The 18,921-nt window shown below is 49.5% G+C and overlaps 1 protein-coding gene across 1 annotated transcript in view; it reads right to left on the bottom strand.

Annotated features, from left to right (window-relative positions):
• SLC24A4 (solute carrier family 24 member 4) overlaps positions 1-18,921 on the bottom strand; it is a 170,338-nt gene that overhangs the window by 57,533 nt on the left and 93,884 nt on the right. The window contains exon 3 of the mRNA XM_042943220.1: positions 1,595-1,671. Within this exon, the coding sequence (XP_042799154.1) occupies positions 1,595-1,671 (77 nt within the window). The remainder of the gene's footprint in view (positions 1-1,594; positions 1,672-18,921) is intronic.

Genomic DNA, 18,921 nt, shown 5'->3' with positions numbered 1-18,921 from the left:
TATCTCCTGGAGCCCAGGTATGCTGTCCCTGGATCTAATTATCTTTGGGGGGAAAGCAAAAAGAAACAAATACCGAGGGTATGGGTAAAGGAGAGAGACTCTTCTATAAAAATCTCAGGATATGGACTTGAATTCACCGCCCCCCCCCCCCATAAATTCTCCCCAACATCATCTCCCAGGCAAAGGGTGATCTGTGGGACCCCAGCTCTCTTGATTCCCTCAGAAACACTCAAGAGAAAAGGAGGCCAAGAAGGCACCACACCGCCCAGGCCAGGAAATTCTGAGAAGCTTCCGAGTGTCGCAGGCGACAACTGGCTGCAGAGCTTGAGCCTTTTCTTGCTCTAAAGAAGGGGTCAGCAAAGTTTTTTGTTGTTTTTTTTTTTTAGCAAAGTTTTTCTTAAACGGCGAATATTTTAGTACCGACAGGCCACACAGTCTCCATCGCAATGACCCTGCTACAGAAGAGGACACGGAGTGGGTATGGCTGCGTTCCAATAAAACTTGATTCACAAAAATAGGAGGTGGGCTGGATTTGGCCCTCCAGCCACAGTTTGGGAATGTCTGCTCTCCAGGGTTTCTGCAAAATTCCTGAGGTGTTCTCAGGTTCAGGAGAAAAGGCTTTGCATCAGCAAATGCCAAGACCTTCACGGGGCACAGCACCAGAACTACGGGACTAATTCGCCAAACCCACACCCTCTCAGTGAAAGGGGGAGGGCGCGGGAGAGCCGGGGGAAGTGGGAAGATAATAGCTGTCACAGAAATACCCAGGACTGTCGTTCAATGTACTGGGTGGGGTTTAGCAGCCACAGATAATCCAGAAATGACAGGAATGGCTGTGCCCCGAGAAAACTTTATTTACAAACACGGGCAGCGGCTACAGGCTGTAGTTCGCCTACTCCCATCACAGAAGAGCTGACTTTGACCTGGGACTTAGGTTTGGACCCGCTGTTCCTCTTGGAATTGTTGTTTGAACTCCACCACTTGTTACCAAGGCGCATCTAAATACAGAGGGGAACTGGAGAAGTGCCCCAAAGTGTTCAATTATAGATTTATGGCAGGGTGGTGAAAATGGGGGGTGGGGGGGCGGGGAATCCCGGCAATCATGTATAGGGCGCTTTTTTTTTTTTTTTGAGTTTAGTGACTTTATTTTTATTTTATTTTATTTTATTTTTTATTATATGAAATTTATCGTCAAATTAGTTTCCATACAACACCCAGTGCTCATCCCAAAAGACGCCTGCCGACAGGGTGCTTCTTGACTCACATGCACGCATGCTCACACGTCTGGGAAAGAGGCTGTCACTCCCTTTTTATAAAAGCAGAAGATGGGGCACAGGAAGACGGGACTTCGGGGTCACTTGCTGTGCAACCCCGAGCAAGCCACCTGAGATCTTTAAGATTTCTTTTCATCTTCTTTTCTTTTTTTTTCTGGCGGGGAGGGTTAAAATGGGTCCAGGATCCGTTCTCCTCGCGGGGCGCTTCCAAGGGTGGGACATCTTTGGCACGCCAGGGCTCTGCCGTGCTCTGCACACAGGCCTCACCTGCCGGAGGTTTAGGAACATCCCAGCCCCTCCCCCCCCACGCGGCCACTTACTCCGAGGATGTGCAGCAGGACGGCTCCGTGCTGTCGCTCCTTATTGGAGAACAGGTCTGTGGGGAACTCATGAATCGCTGCAAGACAAGGGGACAGAGTGTTAGTCTCAGTGGGCCTCCCGATGGGATGGCCGCCCTTGCAGTCTGAGTCTCCACCGTGGAACCGCAGAGTCTGTTGGGCCGGGAACCAGCCAGGAGGGGGCCAGCCGGCCGCTTCTCCTTAGGCCATGGCAGACCTGCGCTCTCCAGTAAACGTTGCTGAACACGAATTATCCAGACATCCTAGAAACTCGAGGTGATCAAGCTTACCACACCCCTCGCAGTTTTCTGACGTAGGAAACACTTCCCGCCCACGAGGATGGCAAAGACAAATAACGACAAATGCTGGCAAGGACGCGGGGATACCGGAGCCCTCGTAACTGCTGGTGGGACAGTAAAATGGGACAGCGCTGTGGGGAAACAGTCTGGCAGGTCCTCAAAACGTTAGACTGAAGAGTTGCCACAGGCCCCAGGGAGTCGACTCCCAAGTATCTGCCCAAAGGAAAACACGTCCACACAAAACTTGCACACGAGTGCTCGTGGCAGTGTGATTCATGATCGCCTCGAAGTGGAAACACCCCAAAGAGCCACCAGTGAATGAACGGATAAATAAAGCGTGGTCCATCCAATGGAATAGTATTTGGCACTAAAAAGGAAGGAAGCAAAGGGCCGCCTAGGTGGCTCTGTCAGTTAAGCGTCCGACTTCGGCTCAGGTCATGATCTCACGGTTTGTGGGTTCGAGCCCCGCGGCGGGCCCTGTGCTGACATCTCGGAGCCTGGGGCCTGCTTGTCATTCTGTGTCTCCCTCTCTCTCTGCCCCTCCCCCACTTGTGCTGTCTCTCTCTCTCAAAAATAAATAATAAACAATAAAAAACTTTAAAAAGAAAGGAAGTACTGATAGATGATGGAAGAACCATCCAGGAAGAACCTGGAAGAACCCTGAAAATGGCATGCTACGTGAAAGAAGCCAGTCACACAAGACCACGTGTTGTAAGATTCCATTAATATAAAATGGCCAGAATAGGTAAATCTATTTGGTAGATTTGTGGTTGATTAGGACTGGGAGGTATGAGGGCTTGGGGGGTAACAGTTAAGGTGGGCAGGGTTTCTATCTGGGTTAATGAAAGTGTTCTAAAATTGTGGTGATGCTTGCATAATTATGAATATGCTTAAGAGCCACTAAAGTGTGTAACTTTAAATAGATGGATTGTATGGTATGTGAATTAAATAAATTAAATAAAGCTGTTACTGTGGCAAACTTCAAACTTGCTGTCCCAGGATTCTGGGATATCACCCGTTGCCACAGTCAGATCAGAATTGAGAAGCAGGCTTATTCCCTCACTCTGGAGTCATTTCTGGTCCCCTGCCTGCCCCCCAGAGTTCAGGGACACGTGTTCTCCTGCAAAGCCCTTTCAGCTTGTCCAAAGCTCACTGGTCCCTCTTGTCCACCTCTCCGACCACCCATGACGGATCTGTCACTCCAAATGGGGAAGCCAAGATCCCCAAGAGGTCAGGTGACATCGGCTGGGTTGGGGATGGCAGTGCTGGCAGGACAAACCCCTGTCCCCGCCCGCCCCCCTCCCCCATGCTGTGGACTCTCTCTGTGGAGCCACACACACGGGAAAATCATCAGTGGGAGTGAGGCTCCAGGTAAGTCTTGGGGCATGACCCCGGGCTGAGGTGTAGCAAGGTAGGGATGAGGTCTGAGAGCATTGGTCCCTGTCCCCTCATCCCCTGGACCCCTCAGCCGCCAGGTGCTTCCGCTGGCATACCGCCATCTTGGATCATTGGGTACCAGGTCACAGCCCCTCCTTTGGCCCCAAGAATACCCCTGCTGGCGTGGGTACCACCACTCCTGTTACAAGCTCTCATCATCCTTGGATGGTGGTGGGTGGCCCTGTGATGTGCAGAGCCTTCTGCATCAGAAACCAAACACTTGGCTTTGGAGTATCACCCTTGACATTCCCAAGGGATCTGGGCCACTCGTTTGCTTCTTTGGCCTCAGAAAGTTCACAGATAATTAAGGAATAATTCCTTCTCACCCCACCTGCCCATTCAAGATGACCAATGGATAACTACACTGTGAATGTCATTTCTACAAGTCTTCTGTCAGACACTCCCACACCCCCACGTCTCCATCACATCCAGCTAGACTGGAAGCTCCGGGAAGGCAGGGCTCCACACTGCCCCGTATTACCTTCTCAGGGCCTTAGCCAGGCCTGGCACACAGCAAATTCCCAAAACGCTTTAACAGTCAACTGAATAAGGGTGCTGGGGGTGGGGGGTGCGGCTCAGTTGGTTAAGCATCCGACTTGGGCTCAGTTCAAGACCTCGCGGTCCGTGAGTTCACGCTGTGTCCAGCTCAGAGCCTGGAGCCTGTTTTGGATTCTCTCCCTGCCCTTCCCCACTCGTGCTCGGTCTCTGTCTCTCTCAAAAATAAACATTAAAAAAATTAAAGTCAACTGAATAAAAAATAGTAAACTACTAACAACCCATATTCTCTTATCCTATTAGAATGCTTTCATTACCCTTACAGACCCCTTGAACACTTAGAATGACACCTGGTTCATAGCGGGTGCTCAATAAATGCTTGTAAATATACTCTCTAGGACAAAAATCTCTTCTCTGGAAATACAATTTGGCCCTAAGCTCTGAAAATGATGACTTCTCCCTTATATGGAAAATCTTCTGTTTTTTAAGATCAGATTCTCCCACAAGACATGGAAAACATCAGCTCCCCAGACACCCAGAAAATGTTCCCACTTTAAAACAAGCAGCATTTAATGAAAGATGGATTCTTTCTCTTCTCTGGGGTATTTTTCCTTCTGTAATCTAAATTCTTTAATAAAACTGCTGCTGTCATTTCAAGGGCAGGGGTCTGCTTCAAGGTCTGTCGGCTCAGAGATGATAATTATAAAGGAAGGGGCTCAGCATTCCTGCGGCCAGGGCCTTGTTTCCAGGAGAAACGTAACAGCCCAGGATATTTTGATGCAGATCAATGGACGTTTCTGCGCGGAACATTCGACACTGTTCCTGATTCTCCAAATCTGTGTTCAGAGAGCTGGTGATTTATTCAATCCTGGGAATTCTTTGAAAATTAGAATAAAGTAATGCGCCTTTCTGCCATGAGGATGTATCAGCTGGGCTCCGGGAGGGGGGAGATATGGATTATAAATGGCTTTGTCCTTGGTAGGAACAGGCTTCTATTGGTTCAGCCACAGCCTCTTGCTCTGCGACCCCCTGCGTAGGCTGGAGGGCTGCAGAGGCGGGGGACATGCCATCCATGCCTTAATTTTGCCAGCAAAGAGTAACCAGCACACCTACCAGCTGCTAATGACCCATTGCCCTCTGCACCCACCCAAGTCTTCTGGACACACGATGAACTCATGAGGCAGGCCCTGTAGCCATGAATGTCCCTGTTTTCCAGATGAGGCTCAGTGGGGGCAGTGAGGAGCTTGGGGACCCCAGCCACATAAGCCAGGACACATAGTGGGACCCTGAGCTCCTTGTCTAGGATTAAGGGCTGCCTCTAACCCAGACGGAGATCCCACTGTAAAGGGGGTTGGAAGACCTGAATGGGAGTTCTGATGCAACTGCCCACAAGCTTGTGGGGCCCCGGCTGCGTCCGTCCCTCTATTTCTTGAGGAGCCATCTGCTGCCACGCAAAGTGGTGGAACACTCACTGCTACTATGTGGTTAGGAGTGGGCAGATGGCCACCCTGCCCTCCCCAGTCGGCAGCTGGTAGCTGGGACCGGTCCACTTCTCAGTTCAGGAATCGAAGCTTCTAGAAACTGGCATCTAGGCAGCAGACCACGGAGCAGGCACAGCAGGTACCTGTCCGTCCCACCTTGATCACGAACAGCAGGAACTTTAAACCACAGACAGCCTATGCACCTGCTCAGGGCACTGTCTTTAGAAGCAGATGACAGGTTTCAGGAAAGGCCTCTGACCCTTTCCTATTACTCTCATGACCTTGGCAAGTTGCCTAACACCTCAGGGATTGTCCCCTCACCTGTAAATGGTGATCGCCATGCCCACCAGGCTGCTGTAAGGGTTAAGGGATCCAGACAACTCTGCACGGCACTCAGTGTCATTCAGAACGGTTACCTTACAGACTCCACACTTGATACAAGTCTGCCCCCACCCCCGTTCCAGACAACCAGCCTTGGGTTTGTGAAAGCAAAAGGGAAGACAAAACCAGCTTAGTGGGGAAGAGCAAGAGACCGTGGAGATCAGACCCGGCCACATCAGGGTCTGGATGCTGCTGCTACTTAATCCTGGCTTCCTGAGAAAAACTCCTCTCCTGGCCTTGCTGGGATCAGGAGCCCCTGGGCCACGTTCAAGGGTGCGGCGATGCTTGCAATGTCTGCAAGGGGCCGAGCCGCCCCGTCTGCTCAAATCCCCACCAGGGAGGACGGAGGAATCAAGAGGGCAGGTGCATGCAGCTTTTGAGGCCATGCCTAAGCCTTTAAGCTGCAGAAATCCGGCAGCGGTGGGTGTGGGGGAAAAGATATGCCTTCAGGTGGAGCTGAGCTCAGGAAACCAGGGATGATCCCAGCACCCCGACACCTGCGGACGGGGGTTGGGGGAGCCCGGGGCGAGAGGAAGGGAGGGAAAGCTGCCGGAGACCCGGCAACCACTGCCCACCTCCCTTTTAGGATTCTTTCCTTTGAACTTGGGTGCCCAGAGCCGGCTTCTCCATCACTCTAGGTTCTGAACACACCCCTCTCCTTACATTACACCTCGGGCGTGAACCTTCTAGTCCACCCACACTCCGCTGGGTCCGGGGCGGGTGGGAGCTGGGGAGAGGTCTTTCCTGCCAGGTGCCTTCCTGAACATCGGAGGGAAAACTTTAAGACCCCTGGGGACAAAAGCCTCTGCAACCCTCCCCTCCACCACCAGCGACCTAACACCTTATAAATGAGACCCCTAGGCACACTTGACCTTCTCTGTGGACAAGCTCACACGGATAATGCCATTCTATTTCAGGAACCCTGAGTTCATGTTACCCCTTCAAGGCTCCGTACTTTTGCCAACAGTGCTGCTAGTCTTCAAAATGTAATTTGTTCAAGCATTTGCTGAGTACCCTCGGTAGATGTCAGGCCTTCTGGGCATGGGCAGACGGGATCCCGATGCATCTGTGAGCATCCGCAGGCCTGGCATTTTTTCATCCTGGAGCGTGATCGGACTTTCAGAGAAAGGCAAAGTTATCCAGAAAGCGGTAGGTTATCAAGATGGCAGACGCCCTGCTCCTGAAAGAGTCCAATATGAATTTCTTGAGCATTTACTGTGTGCGGGACACAAGCATTTGCTACGAGCATCCCAGACGTGCACTTGAGGGGCTGGTGCAAGTTAGACAAGTAGACAAAAGACTGAGAGATGACGAGAAGCTTGCAAGAATGACGGGGAGCGAACCAAGCCAGGGTTGGGGAGGGGGTTACTGACGCGAGGGGGGGAGGGGGAACACAAGCCCATGGAGAGAGTGGCGCCCACATCAAGTTTCGAAGGCTGCATTACAAACTTCTCAAAGCCCTCTCATCTGTCACATCAGTCCTGAGAAGACCGTCAGCCCCATTTTCTTGATGACAAAATAGAGGTTCTGAAAAGCTAAACGAGGCGCCTGTGGTCACGCAACCAAGGTTTGGCACAAGCGAGGACAGAGGGACACAGGCTGGGAGCCCAACCGACACCAGTCTCTCCATCAGAGCATTCTGCCCGCAACAGGTGCACATCTGAGAACTCGAGTCTCCTTCACCCAAGGGCAGGCTCCGTACCCCTGCAAGCTCTAAGGACCACAGCAAGAAGTCACATTCCTAAAAAAGGACCACACACACGTTACAGGTCCATTCCGCTGACAGTCCACGAGCCGCCCATGCAGAGGTCTCGTCCGTCACTCCATGGATCTACGGAAACCCGTCACTCATCTTTCTCAACATACTTGAAACGTTTAATAAAAGTGACCACGCCCTACTTATGATGTATGAACATATGAATGACCTATCCACCCACCCACATTACATACAGAATTCATTCTTCAGGGCGTGCGTTTCTACGGGTCTTGGGACATCCACCACCACGCCCCGAGACAGCAGAGTTCTATCATCCCCCAAATTCCCTCGTGCTGCCTTTTTGCAGTCAAACCCTCCTCTGCACCCCGACTCCTGGCAGCTACTAGCGTGTCTCCTTTTCCCATAGACTACCTTTCCTAGAATGTTCTGTCAGTGGAATCATACAACAGGCAGCCTTTCTTTTGGCTTCTTTCACCCCTTCTGGTCTTGCTTCTCTTACTTGGCAAAATGTACCAGGATCCGCCCACATTGCTGTGTGATCCCACCTTCACATGATGCTCTCACTTCGTTTCTTTGACAACCCCCCCCCCCGCTTGCACAGTGTCCTTCAGAAGCCCCTCCTTTGTGGGACCCCAAATACTATGGTTCTCAGGGCTCTGCCCAAGCCCTCTTCTCCATCTACGCACTCTCCCCAGGTGGCCTTGGCCTTGAATTCCTAATCTCTGCAGACATCTCCCAAATCCCAACCTTTGCTGAGCTCGAGACCCAACATACCCAGGTGCCAACCGGTCATCACACCTTAGCCATCCTAGAAGTACCTTAAACCGTCCCCAGTGAGTGGCCCACCATCCATGTTGCTCTGCACGCAAGAAATCCCGGCGCTGTCCCTGATGACCTCCTCCTCCCCCACGCCCTGTGATGGGTGGACAGGGCCAAGGGCACCCAGCTTCCATTTCAACTTCCTTCCACGAACCTTCCTGTCAGGGACGCTAGACAGCGCACAGGCTGTGCACTGCATAGTCACACGTTCACACGTACCGGCCCTATTTCCTGTCCTGTGGAGTCTGGACGACCTTGAAGCTAAGCGTTCTGAAGGAGAAGCAGGGTCTGCCAAGCCAGGGGGCTCGGAGGGAAGAAAAGACGCAGAGGGGTTCTTCCTCCGGCGACCAAGGTTATAAAGACTATGTGTTGAGAGGCTCTCCTGGCAACAGCACCCACTTCCGTACTCCCCCACAGGATGTCTTTGAACTTGATCATCCCACTTCCAACTCCTGTTCCTTTAGCCTTTCTTGCAACTTTGTAAACACATAATTCCCTGAATTCCTTTCTGTTTAAAAATATGGAGAATGGCTTCTATTTCCTGTACTGAGCACTGACTGACACTCTGTCCTATTTTTTTTCAAGTTTATTTATTTCGACAGAGAGAGAGAGAGAGAGAGAATGAGAGAATGAATGAATGAATGAATGAATGAATGAATGAATGAATCCCAAGCAGGCTGTGCAATGTCAACGCAGAGCCTGACGCAGGGCTCCATCTCATGACCCTGGGGCCATGACCTGAGTTGAGATCCAGAGTTGGATACCTGACCGACTGAGCCATCCAGGTGCTCCACACTCTGCCCTCTTTTAGCCAATGCTCCTTAGGGTCCTGGCCATCTTACTTCCTAACCAGCTTGAGTTCACCCACCTCTCCATCTCCACCAACCTCTCCCGATGTGCCCCTTTCTGTGTTCCACACGGAGCCAGACCAGTTCCTCCACATGCGCGTATGGCCTGAAACCCTTCCATGGTTTCCAATTGCTCTTAGGATAAATGCCCAAACCCGCGTGGTGTGGCCCGGACAATCTCTCGTCTTCTCAAGCCACCTGCCCTCCCACACTGGCTCTCCTCCGGCTTCACGGCTCAAGCCTGTGAGCTGTCAGATCCTGGCACGAGGTGGGTGTTCAGGACACGTCCACGGAGTGAATACGTGTCTGGCTTTCCACCTCCCTTCGGACACAAACCCGAGAGCTGCTAGAACGAGCTCTGCCCCAAGGATATCTAGGAGACAGGCTGGCTGGCCCTGCTTTCTCGGCTCTGGGCTTCCAAAGTGTTGCTTGGATGCTGAACCATGACCTTGCCCAGAAGGAAAGTGCTGGACGGAGATGTGCTTCCATTAGATGCTGATCCTTCCCCGACCTTTCAATTAGTCGATTCTCTTTAGGGAATATAAACTGTGAATTGAATTTTTCAAAACAGAAAAAAATTGCCTCAAAACACGCCATTCTCTCTCTGCTTTCTACCTTAGTTAAAAATAGCCCCACATTCTAAGCCCTGACGTTTATTCTGAAACTATGCAAGTGAGACCGTAAGGCTGGAGAGTAATTTAAATAGCTTCAAACTTCCATCATTTCAACTTGTGTGTTTTAGAAACCACCCAAGTGCCAGAAACCAAAAGCAAAAAGAAAAAAAAAATCGTGATTTTCCCCCAATTCTATGGTTTAAAATAACTTCGCTAAGAATTTTATACCTTTCATGGGCAATAGTTGGAATGTCTAGGTTTTATCATCACCCTCATGTCTCAAACAGGAGCAAAAATAATTAAATCATTGGCCTAACCAGCTTGAAAAGGAGTTTAAAATCCTATCTTTTTTTTTTTTCCAGCACATTCCAAAAGAGATTAAGCACCACCAAAAATAAAAATTTGATTGGAAGATCCAGCAGCAGGATCGCACTCTCCAGGAGCAACCGCCACGGAATTTTAGGGCTGGAAGAGGTTCCAGATGCTACGTGGCCCAGTTGTCCTTCACCCAGGACAGGGCATTGGGCTTATCAAAATTGGGGGCGGGGGGACATTTTCTAAGCCAACACCGCTATCCCCAACTCTGTCCCTAGCCTGATGCTGAATTTCCTTATCCTGTCCATGAGAACCACTTAACTTCCCATTTTAAGGGGGAGAAAAGCACACTGACGTCCAGAGAGGTCAAGGGCTTTCTTTACCCAGCATCCCAGCTGGTTAGCAACAGAACTCCAAGAGCCCAGATAGACAAGTGGACAATGGCCACGGCACACAGGACCACGAAACTCGGACTCCTGTGTCTGCAGGAAGCCCAACGAACCACGACTGGCCCAGACGGTCAGGGCTCGGTCAGCAAGCCTCCTGCTCGTCGCCACTACCAACTCAAGACCAGCCAGAGAAAGCCAATATGCTCCCTGTAACAGACTGAATAAAACTCATGCCCAGCAGGCGCCTTATTTAGAAATTAGGTGTGTTAGCCTGGGAGGGCTGCTGTAACAAAATACCACCGGCTGGAGGGTTTCAACAACAGAAATTCGTTTCCTCGTACTTCTGGAGGCTGGACATCCAAGATCGGGTTGCCCCCCGGGGTTGGTTTCTGGTGAGGCTCCTCTTCCTGACTCGGGGACTGTGGTCTTCCTGCTGTGTCCTCACGTGGCCTCCTCTGTGTGCGTGCAGAGACTGTGAGCTCTGGAATCTCTCCCTCTTCCAAGGACCGGTCCTATTGGATTAGGGCCCCAGCCTTATAACCTCATGTTACCTTAATTACCTACCAAGGTGCTCTCTCCAAATACGGTCACATGGAGGTTAGGGCTTCAACATACGGACTGGGGAGTGAGGTGGGGAGACATAATTTTGTCTATAACATAGGGTCTTTGCCGATGCAGTTATTTAAATAAAAATGAAGTCATACTGGATTAGGGTGGTCCCTAAATCCACTGACTGGTGTCCTTATAAGAGGAAAGGACACACGAAGACACAGAGAAGGCGGGTGGCGACGAACTCAGAGACCGTAGTGACGTGTCCAGCAGCCAAGGAACACCAAGGATGGATGTAGCCACCAGAAACCAGAGCAGAGACAGCAGACAGATTCTCCCCAGAGCCTTCAGGAGGAACCAACCCTACGGATACCTTGATCTCAGACTTCTGGCCTCTAGAACAAGGACACAATACGGTGATTGTTTTAAGTCACCCAGTTTGTGGTAACGTTACATCAGCCCTAGGAAACAGACATACTCCCCAAACCAATGGCATGAGATGCCCTGTTTCTAGTTCACCCTCCGCCAGCCTCCCGTGCCAATGACCTCCCACCAGGGCGCACCCTAGGCCTCTCCTGTTTTCACGATAAAGCTTTTCCACCCCCCTACCTGCCTGAGTCTCTGCCAAGGGCAAGCGGTGGTAGTGGACCCCCTTGCTACAGTACACGGAGCGAACAGCAGGGATGTGTTCTCATCGGGTGGACTTTGTTCATCTGCATAATTCCACTGGCCGCTGGCTGTGTCTGGCTGTATTTCTCCCACAGTAGGTTGGGCGGTCTCCTAGTGCCATGGGGACAATTCGTTCACCCCTCTTCTGCCCCCACCTCTGCTACAGGATCTGATAAAGAATGCACACAACATATCTCAAGTTCATCAGCAACCGAGATTCTTATCCACATTACAACCACCAAACTCTGAGCCACTCACCAGCCACCACACAGAGGTACTGAGTATATCAAGAGGACAGTGACTATTAGGGTGAACTGCTTAGACTTGGGGGACACAGATGTAATTTTTTGTTAGCATGATTATGATGTTTTATGTATAAACCACAAACAGCAAATAGGTATGTATATGGGGCTTACTGTGTACCAAGCCCTCTAAGTACCTGACACATAGTATTCCTTTTAATCCTTACAACAAGGGGCACCAGGGTAGCTCAGCTGGTCAGGCGTCCGACTCTTGATTTCGGCTCAGGTCGTGATCTCGTCGTAAGATCGAGTCCCTCATTGGGCTCTGCGCTTGCTCACTCTCTCTCAAAATAAATAAATAAACATTAAAAGTAATCCTTATAACAAGCCTGTGAAATGATTATCATCAGCTCCATTTTACAGATGGGCAAACTAGGGCACAGAAAGGTTAAGGAATTTACCCAAGGACACACAGCATCAGAGCCAAGAGTGATATCTGGGTAATTCAGCTCTAAAATAGCACTTGACTGTCTATGAAGAACCAGAAAGTGTTTCTTCTCTTTGACCCAACTCATCACTGGCTTGTATTCTGTTATTCAAAATATAAGGGAAAGACCACACATGTGAAGATGCTCATTACCTCTAAAGATAAAACACTGAAGTCCCTAATCATCCAGTAGTAGGGAAATGGTTATGTAGTTGCGACACATTTCTCCGATCCCTCCACGAACATTTACTGGCATCTACCCCACCCCAGCATGGCTCTGTATCCTGGGAATGCATCCATGAACAAGAGAGGCAAAGCCCTTGCCCTCAAGACAAATTTAGACAAAGTGTTATTGAAAAGACATTGGATGTGGAAATAAAACTAATTATAAATGAAAAAACACACACGATCACGTGTGGTTTGCGGGCAGCTAGGCACAAATAAGTAAATGAAAACAACCGGAAAGAAATATACCAAAACCAATCTAGCGGCTACAGCAGGTGGAGGAATTCTAAACGGCTTCCTCTTGCATGCCCCTCCCCACTCTGCATGCCCCCCCCCCGCATACGCCCCCCCCACTCCACATGCCCCCCTCTGCATGCCCCCCTTCCGCATGTGCCCCCCCACATGCCCCCCCTCCACATGCGCCCCCCTCTCTGCATGCACCCCCCCACACTCCACATGCCCCCCTCTCCGCATGCACCCCCCACTCCACATGCCCCCCCCACTCCGCATGTCCCCCCCACAAGACCTCATCCTGACTAATTATGTGAAGACCCCATTTCCAAATAAAGTCACATTCAGAAATATCAGGACTTCAACATCTCTTTTTGGGGGATGCAGTTCAACCCACAACGGTGCTCGTATTGTTGACTTGATTAACTCGATCTGTGGAACACAGGCGTAGAAAATAACTCCCCATAAAAGAGCTCTTAAGAAAACATAGTGATGGCCATCAGTAAGTCTTTCATATGCTCTAATTTTCTCAAGACAATCCTGATTCACATCTGCTGTCCAGAATGCTTAACGGTGCCCCTTCACTCTCAAAAGTGTCTCCGTTTGGATGATACATTTCATGGTCACTCTGCTCATTAGGAGCTCAGTTACCGGGAGCAAATATTAATACCAATTAGCTAAGAGGGTTCAAATTAATCTGTGTCGATACGCCAGGAAAGACCTTCATCCTTCCTAACACAGACACTCAATACACCCTTATCCTGGTCAGCCTCAAGTTCAACAAGGTAAGTGAATACTTGCTGGGGAAAGGCAAGTGCGGAGCACGACCCCCAAGGACACTCAGACCTAGGCAAGGATGGATGAGTTAAGAGTGAGCAGGGGTCCCGGCCCCCTGCTAACCAGTAAGGGACCTGGGGAAGGTTGGAACGGCCCTTCCCTTTACCTGGTGCAGAGGTCAGGGCCAAGCTCTGTGCTGGAAGGGATGGTTAATTTCATGTGGCAACCCGGCTCAGCTACAGCACCCAATCATTTAATCAAACACAAATCTAGGTGTTTCCATGAAGGTGTTTTGTGAATGTGGTTAACATCTACCATCCAGCGTCTAACTGACTTTAAGTAAAGGAGATTGCCCCTGATAACATGGCTGGGCTTCATCTAATCAGATGAAGGCCTTTAGAGCAAAAATTCTGCCTCAAGACTGAAACATCAGCTCTTGCTTTGAGAGTTTCTAGCCTGCCTGCCCATCCTACAGATTTCAGACTTGCCAGTCTCTGTAATGACATAAACCAATTTCCCGGACATAAATCTTGTTATGAGTGTGCGTATGGATATGCCTCTTACTGGTTCTTTTTCTCTGGAGAATTCTGACTGATACACTGGACCTTGGCAAACTGGGCCTGGGAAGTGGAGAATGAGGAGCTGTTCCTCCTGTCCCCTGGATGAGGCAGAAGCCAGAGGCCAGGAGACAGAGGGACAAGCACATAGAGTTTGCAGAGGGACCTGCCAGGCTACTCTCACCATTTGATAACCCACAGCTGTAGGTCAGGGTCACCCCCTCAGCATCCTTAGGTCACTCCCTGTCTCCCCACTCCACCCCCTGGGGGTTTCCTGTTTGGCCATCTTTCTCTTTGGCACAATCCTGCCTCTCCCCCAGGGGACCTCAAAACAAGAAGCATCCAGCCAGGATTCAGCACAGACAGGGGCTGAGTTCATCAGTCCTGTTTGGGAAGGCACAGTGAGATCCTCCTGGAAACAGATTGGTTTCTCCCCTCCTACAGTTGCTTGTACATCAGGCAGTCCCTCAGTGAGCACTGGCCAAGGAATTATGGGGTCCTTATAGACATTTACACATTTAATAAGCCCAACTAGTCGCTATAGTTCAAACAACAGGGTAAAGCAGGGGCGCCTGGGTGGGTGGCTCAGTTGGTTAAACCTCCAAGTCCTGATTTCAGCTCAGGTCATGATCTCACAGTTCATGGGATCGAGCCCTACATCAGGCTCTGTACTGACAGCACAGAGCCTGCTTGGGATTCTCTCTCTCCCTCTCTCTCTGCCCAACTCCCATGTGCATGCACTGTCTCAAAATAAATAAATAAGCATTTAAAAATAGGGTTAAACAAAATTACAGGTAGAAAGGAAGGAACTGGAAGCTTAATGTATTTTCCAGATGTCTCACATAGTAGGTGCTTAACTAAACATCTGTTGAATGATTGGCAGGTATGCTTTGGACATACAACCCCTCTTTCCTAAAATCTCAGAACAAAAAAAGTCTGCCTAATTCCTTCTAGGCTCTGGGCTTATTCTTGTCCTTGGCTTCTGTCAAAATATTTCCAATGAAGAGTCGCTAGGGTCTGAATTTTATTCTTGGCTTTTCTTTGTGAGCTTATGGAAAATTACTTAGCTCCTTAAATTTCCACCGAACACTGTGAGGTTTGAGGAAGTTCTTAGCCTGTCATAAATGGGAGATTCATCTGAACCACAGAACAAAATCTAAGATAAAGCACACCAGCTCGTTGGACCTTTACCTGTGGCCATTTCTCTCCCTAGATGTTATCCGAGGCCCATCCCCCCCTCCTCAAAGCATCAACCAAAATCAAGGTTCACAAGGCAGTAAAGAATCGGACAAGACGCGCTGTATCAGGAGTCCAGAAAGTTCCATTCTGGCCTCAGTTGAGCCACTGACTCTGACAGACCTGACCTCAGTTTCCTCCCCAGTAAGAGGAGGGCTGAGGTAATCAGAGACATGGGACCACAACCGTTTCTCGGCTCAGTTCCACTCATGTCGAGTCCTCTTGCTGGAGAACGCCCAACACAAGGCAGGAAGGAAGCGAATCATTAAGCCACGGAAACAATTCTTGGCTTTCCTGCCAGCCCCCTCTCTTCCTCCACATACCTGCCCAACGCAGCCGACTTTTACCAGGGACGCCCCACTTTGTGTTTAGGTTAAAAAGTTAGAAATGGGGTGACACCCCCAAAGTCACTGACTTCTCTGACTTCTCACCTGCCATGCCCTGCCACCACCACCCCCAACCCCCGAAGTATTTCCACTTCACAGAAAGGATGGTAGGATTTCTCTACACGTCCGTAGAGTTCAAGGCCTTCAAATTTAAAATCCGTGCAGCCCTCAATTCCATCTCCCACCATTTACGAGCCTATTCTGGGCCACAGGATGAAAGGCAAGGGCCTTGACCTTCCAGGCTGACCACCCAACATGGGGAGGAAGCCATCCCGGACTCGGGGCCAGAACTGGGAAGGTAACCGGCCCGCTGGCAGGGAGAGCCTGGCAGAGGAGCGTGTCAGCACGGGCTCTGGCTTTGGAGGGCGGTCAGGGGGTAGAACAGCTTCCAGAAAGTGGAACAGCAGGACTCCAGGCCTTCCTCAGGAGAATTCTGAGCGATGCCATCTCTGAGGAGGTGGGTCACCCAGGAGGCAGCCAATACACTCCTTCCAACACGAGGTGAACGTCACCTTTCAAGGGTGAGTCTGCTTTTCAGAGGAAAAGTCAGCATACAAGATGATGAGGAAACATTCTAACAAGGGCCTAAGAGTGACAAAATCCCAGCACACGCTGACGTCTACACGAGTGGAGAATGTTCTCTAACATTTTTCTGTGCTGGAATGTGGTCTGGGAACCTCTGTTTATCCATCCGTGAAAGCGGCAGAACAGAGAAAAGGAGTAAGCATTTAAACACGTTTCAACAATCTGACCTTGTGACGATCAAGTATGTGGTCCTTTTTCTACTGACTTCTTTTTCTAGTATTTGATAAAGAAACAAGGGTTTTTCGTTTTGTTTTTTGTTTTGTTTTGTTTTTTTTGCTACAGAAAGTTTGAGAAGCAGTCATCTGGGGATGTGGTTACCAACTGAGGGTAGTTCTGTCTCCTCACCCCCACACCCAGCCTAGGTGACCTCTGGAAACATTTTTGGTTGGCAAAACTTGGGGCAGGGGTACTACTGGCATCTAGCGAATAAATGCCAGGGATGCTGACCACCTTACAAGGCATGAGACGGTGCCCCAAAGAATTATATAGCCCCAAATGCCAATAGGGTCCAGGTTGAGAAACACTAGTCCAGGGAATAAAATCAGTTAAAATGGTGGCTGCTGCCATTTTTCTAGATAGGTCTCCTGAGGCATGGGGAAACAAAAGCAAAAATAAACTACTGGGACTACATCAAAAAAAAAAAAAAAAAAAAAAAAAAAAAAAAGCTTCTGCACAGCATAGGAAACCATCAATAAAATAAAAACGCCACCTACTGAACGGGAGAAGTTATTTGCAAATGACATACCCGATAAAGGGTTAGTATCCAACATATATAAAGAACTGATACAGTTCAACATCAGAAAACCATAAACAATCCAAATAAAAATGGGCAGACAACCTGAATAGACATTTTTCCAGAGATATACAGATGTCAGATGTATAAAAAGATACCCAACACCACTCATTATCAGGTAAACACAAATCAAACCCACAATGAGATCACTTCACACCAGTCAGCATGGTGTTAAGATAGGAAATGACAAGTGCTGGTGAGGATGTGGAGAAAAGGGAATTCTCATGCACTGTTCGTGGGGATGTGAACTGGTGCAGCCACTGTGGAAAACAGTATGGAGGTTTCTTGAAAACCTGAAAATAGAATTCCCACATGATCTAATAATTCCAATATTGGGTAACTACCCCACAGGACCTTTTCACTAATTTGAAACGAGACAGAAACAACCCCAGTGTCCACAAATAGGTGAATGGATAAAGAAGACACGCATATATACACATATACACACAGTGGAATTTACACAGCCATAAAAAAAAACAAAAAGAATGACATCATACCATTTGCAACAACATGGATGGACCTAGAAGGTATTATGCTGAGTGAAATTAAGTCAGAGAAAGGCAAATACTACATGATTTCGCTTAGAAGTGGAATCTAAAAAGAAAACAAATGAACACACCAACAAAAGAGAAGAAACAGACCCAAAGGTACAGAAAGCTGACGGGTGCCCTCAGAGGGGATGGGAGTGGGGGGGGGATGGGCAAAATGGGTGAAGGGTGGTGGGAGATACAGGCTTCCAGTTATGGAATGAATAAGTCACAGGGATGAAAGGTACAGCCTAGAGAATAGAGCCCAAGGTATTTTAACAGCACCGTATGGGGACAGATGGTAGTACGCTTGTGGTGAGCACAGCCAGACCCAGGGTCACGTACAGAGCTGTTGAATCACTATGTCGTACACCTGAAACTAACAACACTGCGTTACAAAAAAAATGGCAGCTTCTACTTTGGTCCACTGAACGCTGATGCCTACATTCACTCTGCTTCCTTGTAATTACGACCTGCCCACTCCCTGCCTCTCACACATGGTGTATCTATACCAGTCCACACGCTGTCCCCGCTCACAAAACTCTCTCTCCACCCAAACTGAGTGGCTAGGAACATGCCAGAAAATTCTGACTCCCGCCCCCTCCCCCTCTTCCCCACCCTCTCCTGAAAGTCTCATGAAATCAACTCAAATCCACACCGTTCAATAATGGCACATCTCTTGCCAATTTCTACCAACTTCCCTGTGCATCCCACCACAGCGGAAGATTTTTATTCTGCCAGTTGTGACTCTGTGTGTGTGTGTGTGTAGGTTCCTATACAATGAGCAGGTCTGTCCCTGGAACTGAAACTGCCCCCGGTCCTGATTTTGAATTTCACTCCTTTGGATAAGCGCAGTGCGTGTGCAATCTATCAGGAGGATGTATGCTAGGGGCTGCAAGGGAATAAGGGTAAGTTAGCAGGCAACGTTCACAGTCTCCCACGGAGGGGGAAGCAGGTGGGTAGCGGAGGGTGGCTGGAACAAGACAAATGCCACGGGAGAGGTTTGAACAGCTTCAGTGGAACACAGAAGAGGGAACAATGAACTCTAACTCAGAAAAGGTGACTCAGAGAAGATGGGCAGACAGGAGAGCTGAGCTCTGGAGGATTTCCAGAGTCACGTCAGGAAGGGGGTGAGAGGCTTTCTAGGCAAAGGAATGAACTGGATGCTGCGGCAGGAAGGGGGAGGGAGCCCAGGAGGCCGGGAATGCTGCGCCATCAGGACCCAAGCGTTCTGGAAGGTAGGGGAACAT

Source organism: Panthera leo, chromosome B3 (genome assembly GCF_018350215.1).
Source record: "Panthera leo isolate Ple1 chromosome B3, P.leo_Ple1_pat1.1, whole genome shotgun sequence".
Taxonomy (NCBI): Eukaryota; Metazoa; Chordata; class Mammalia; order Carnivora; family Felidae; genus Panthera; species Panthera leo.
Note: the sequence above shows the minus strand (reverse complement) of the source record. Positions and strands in the feature narration are given on the sequence as shown.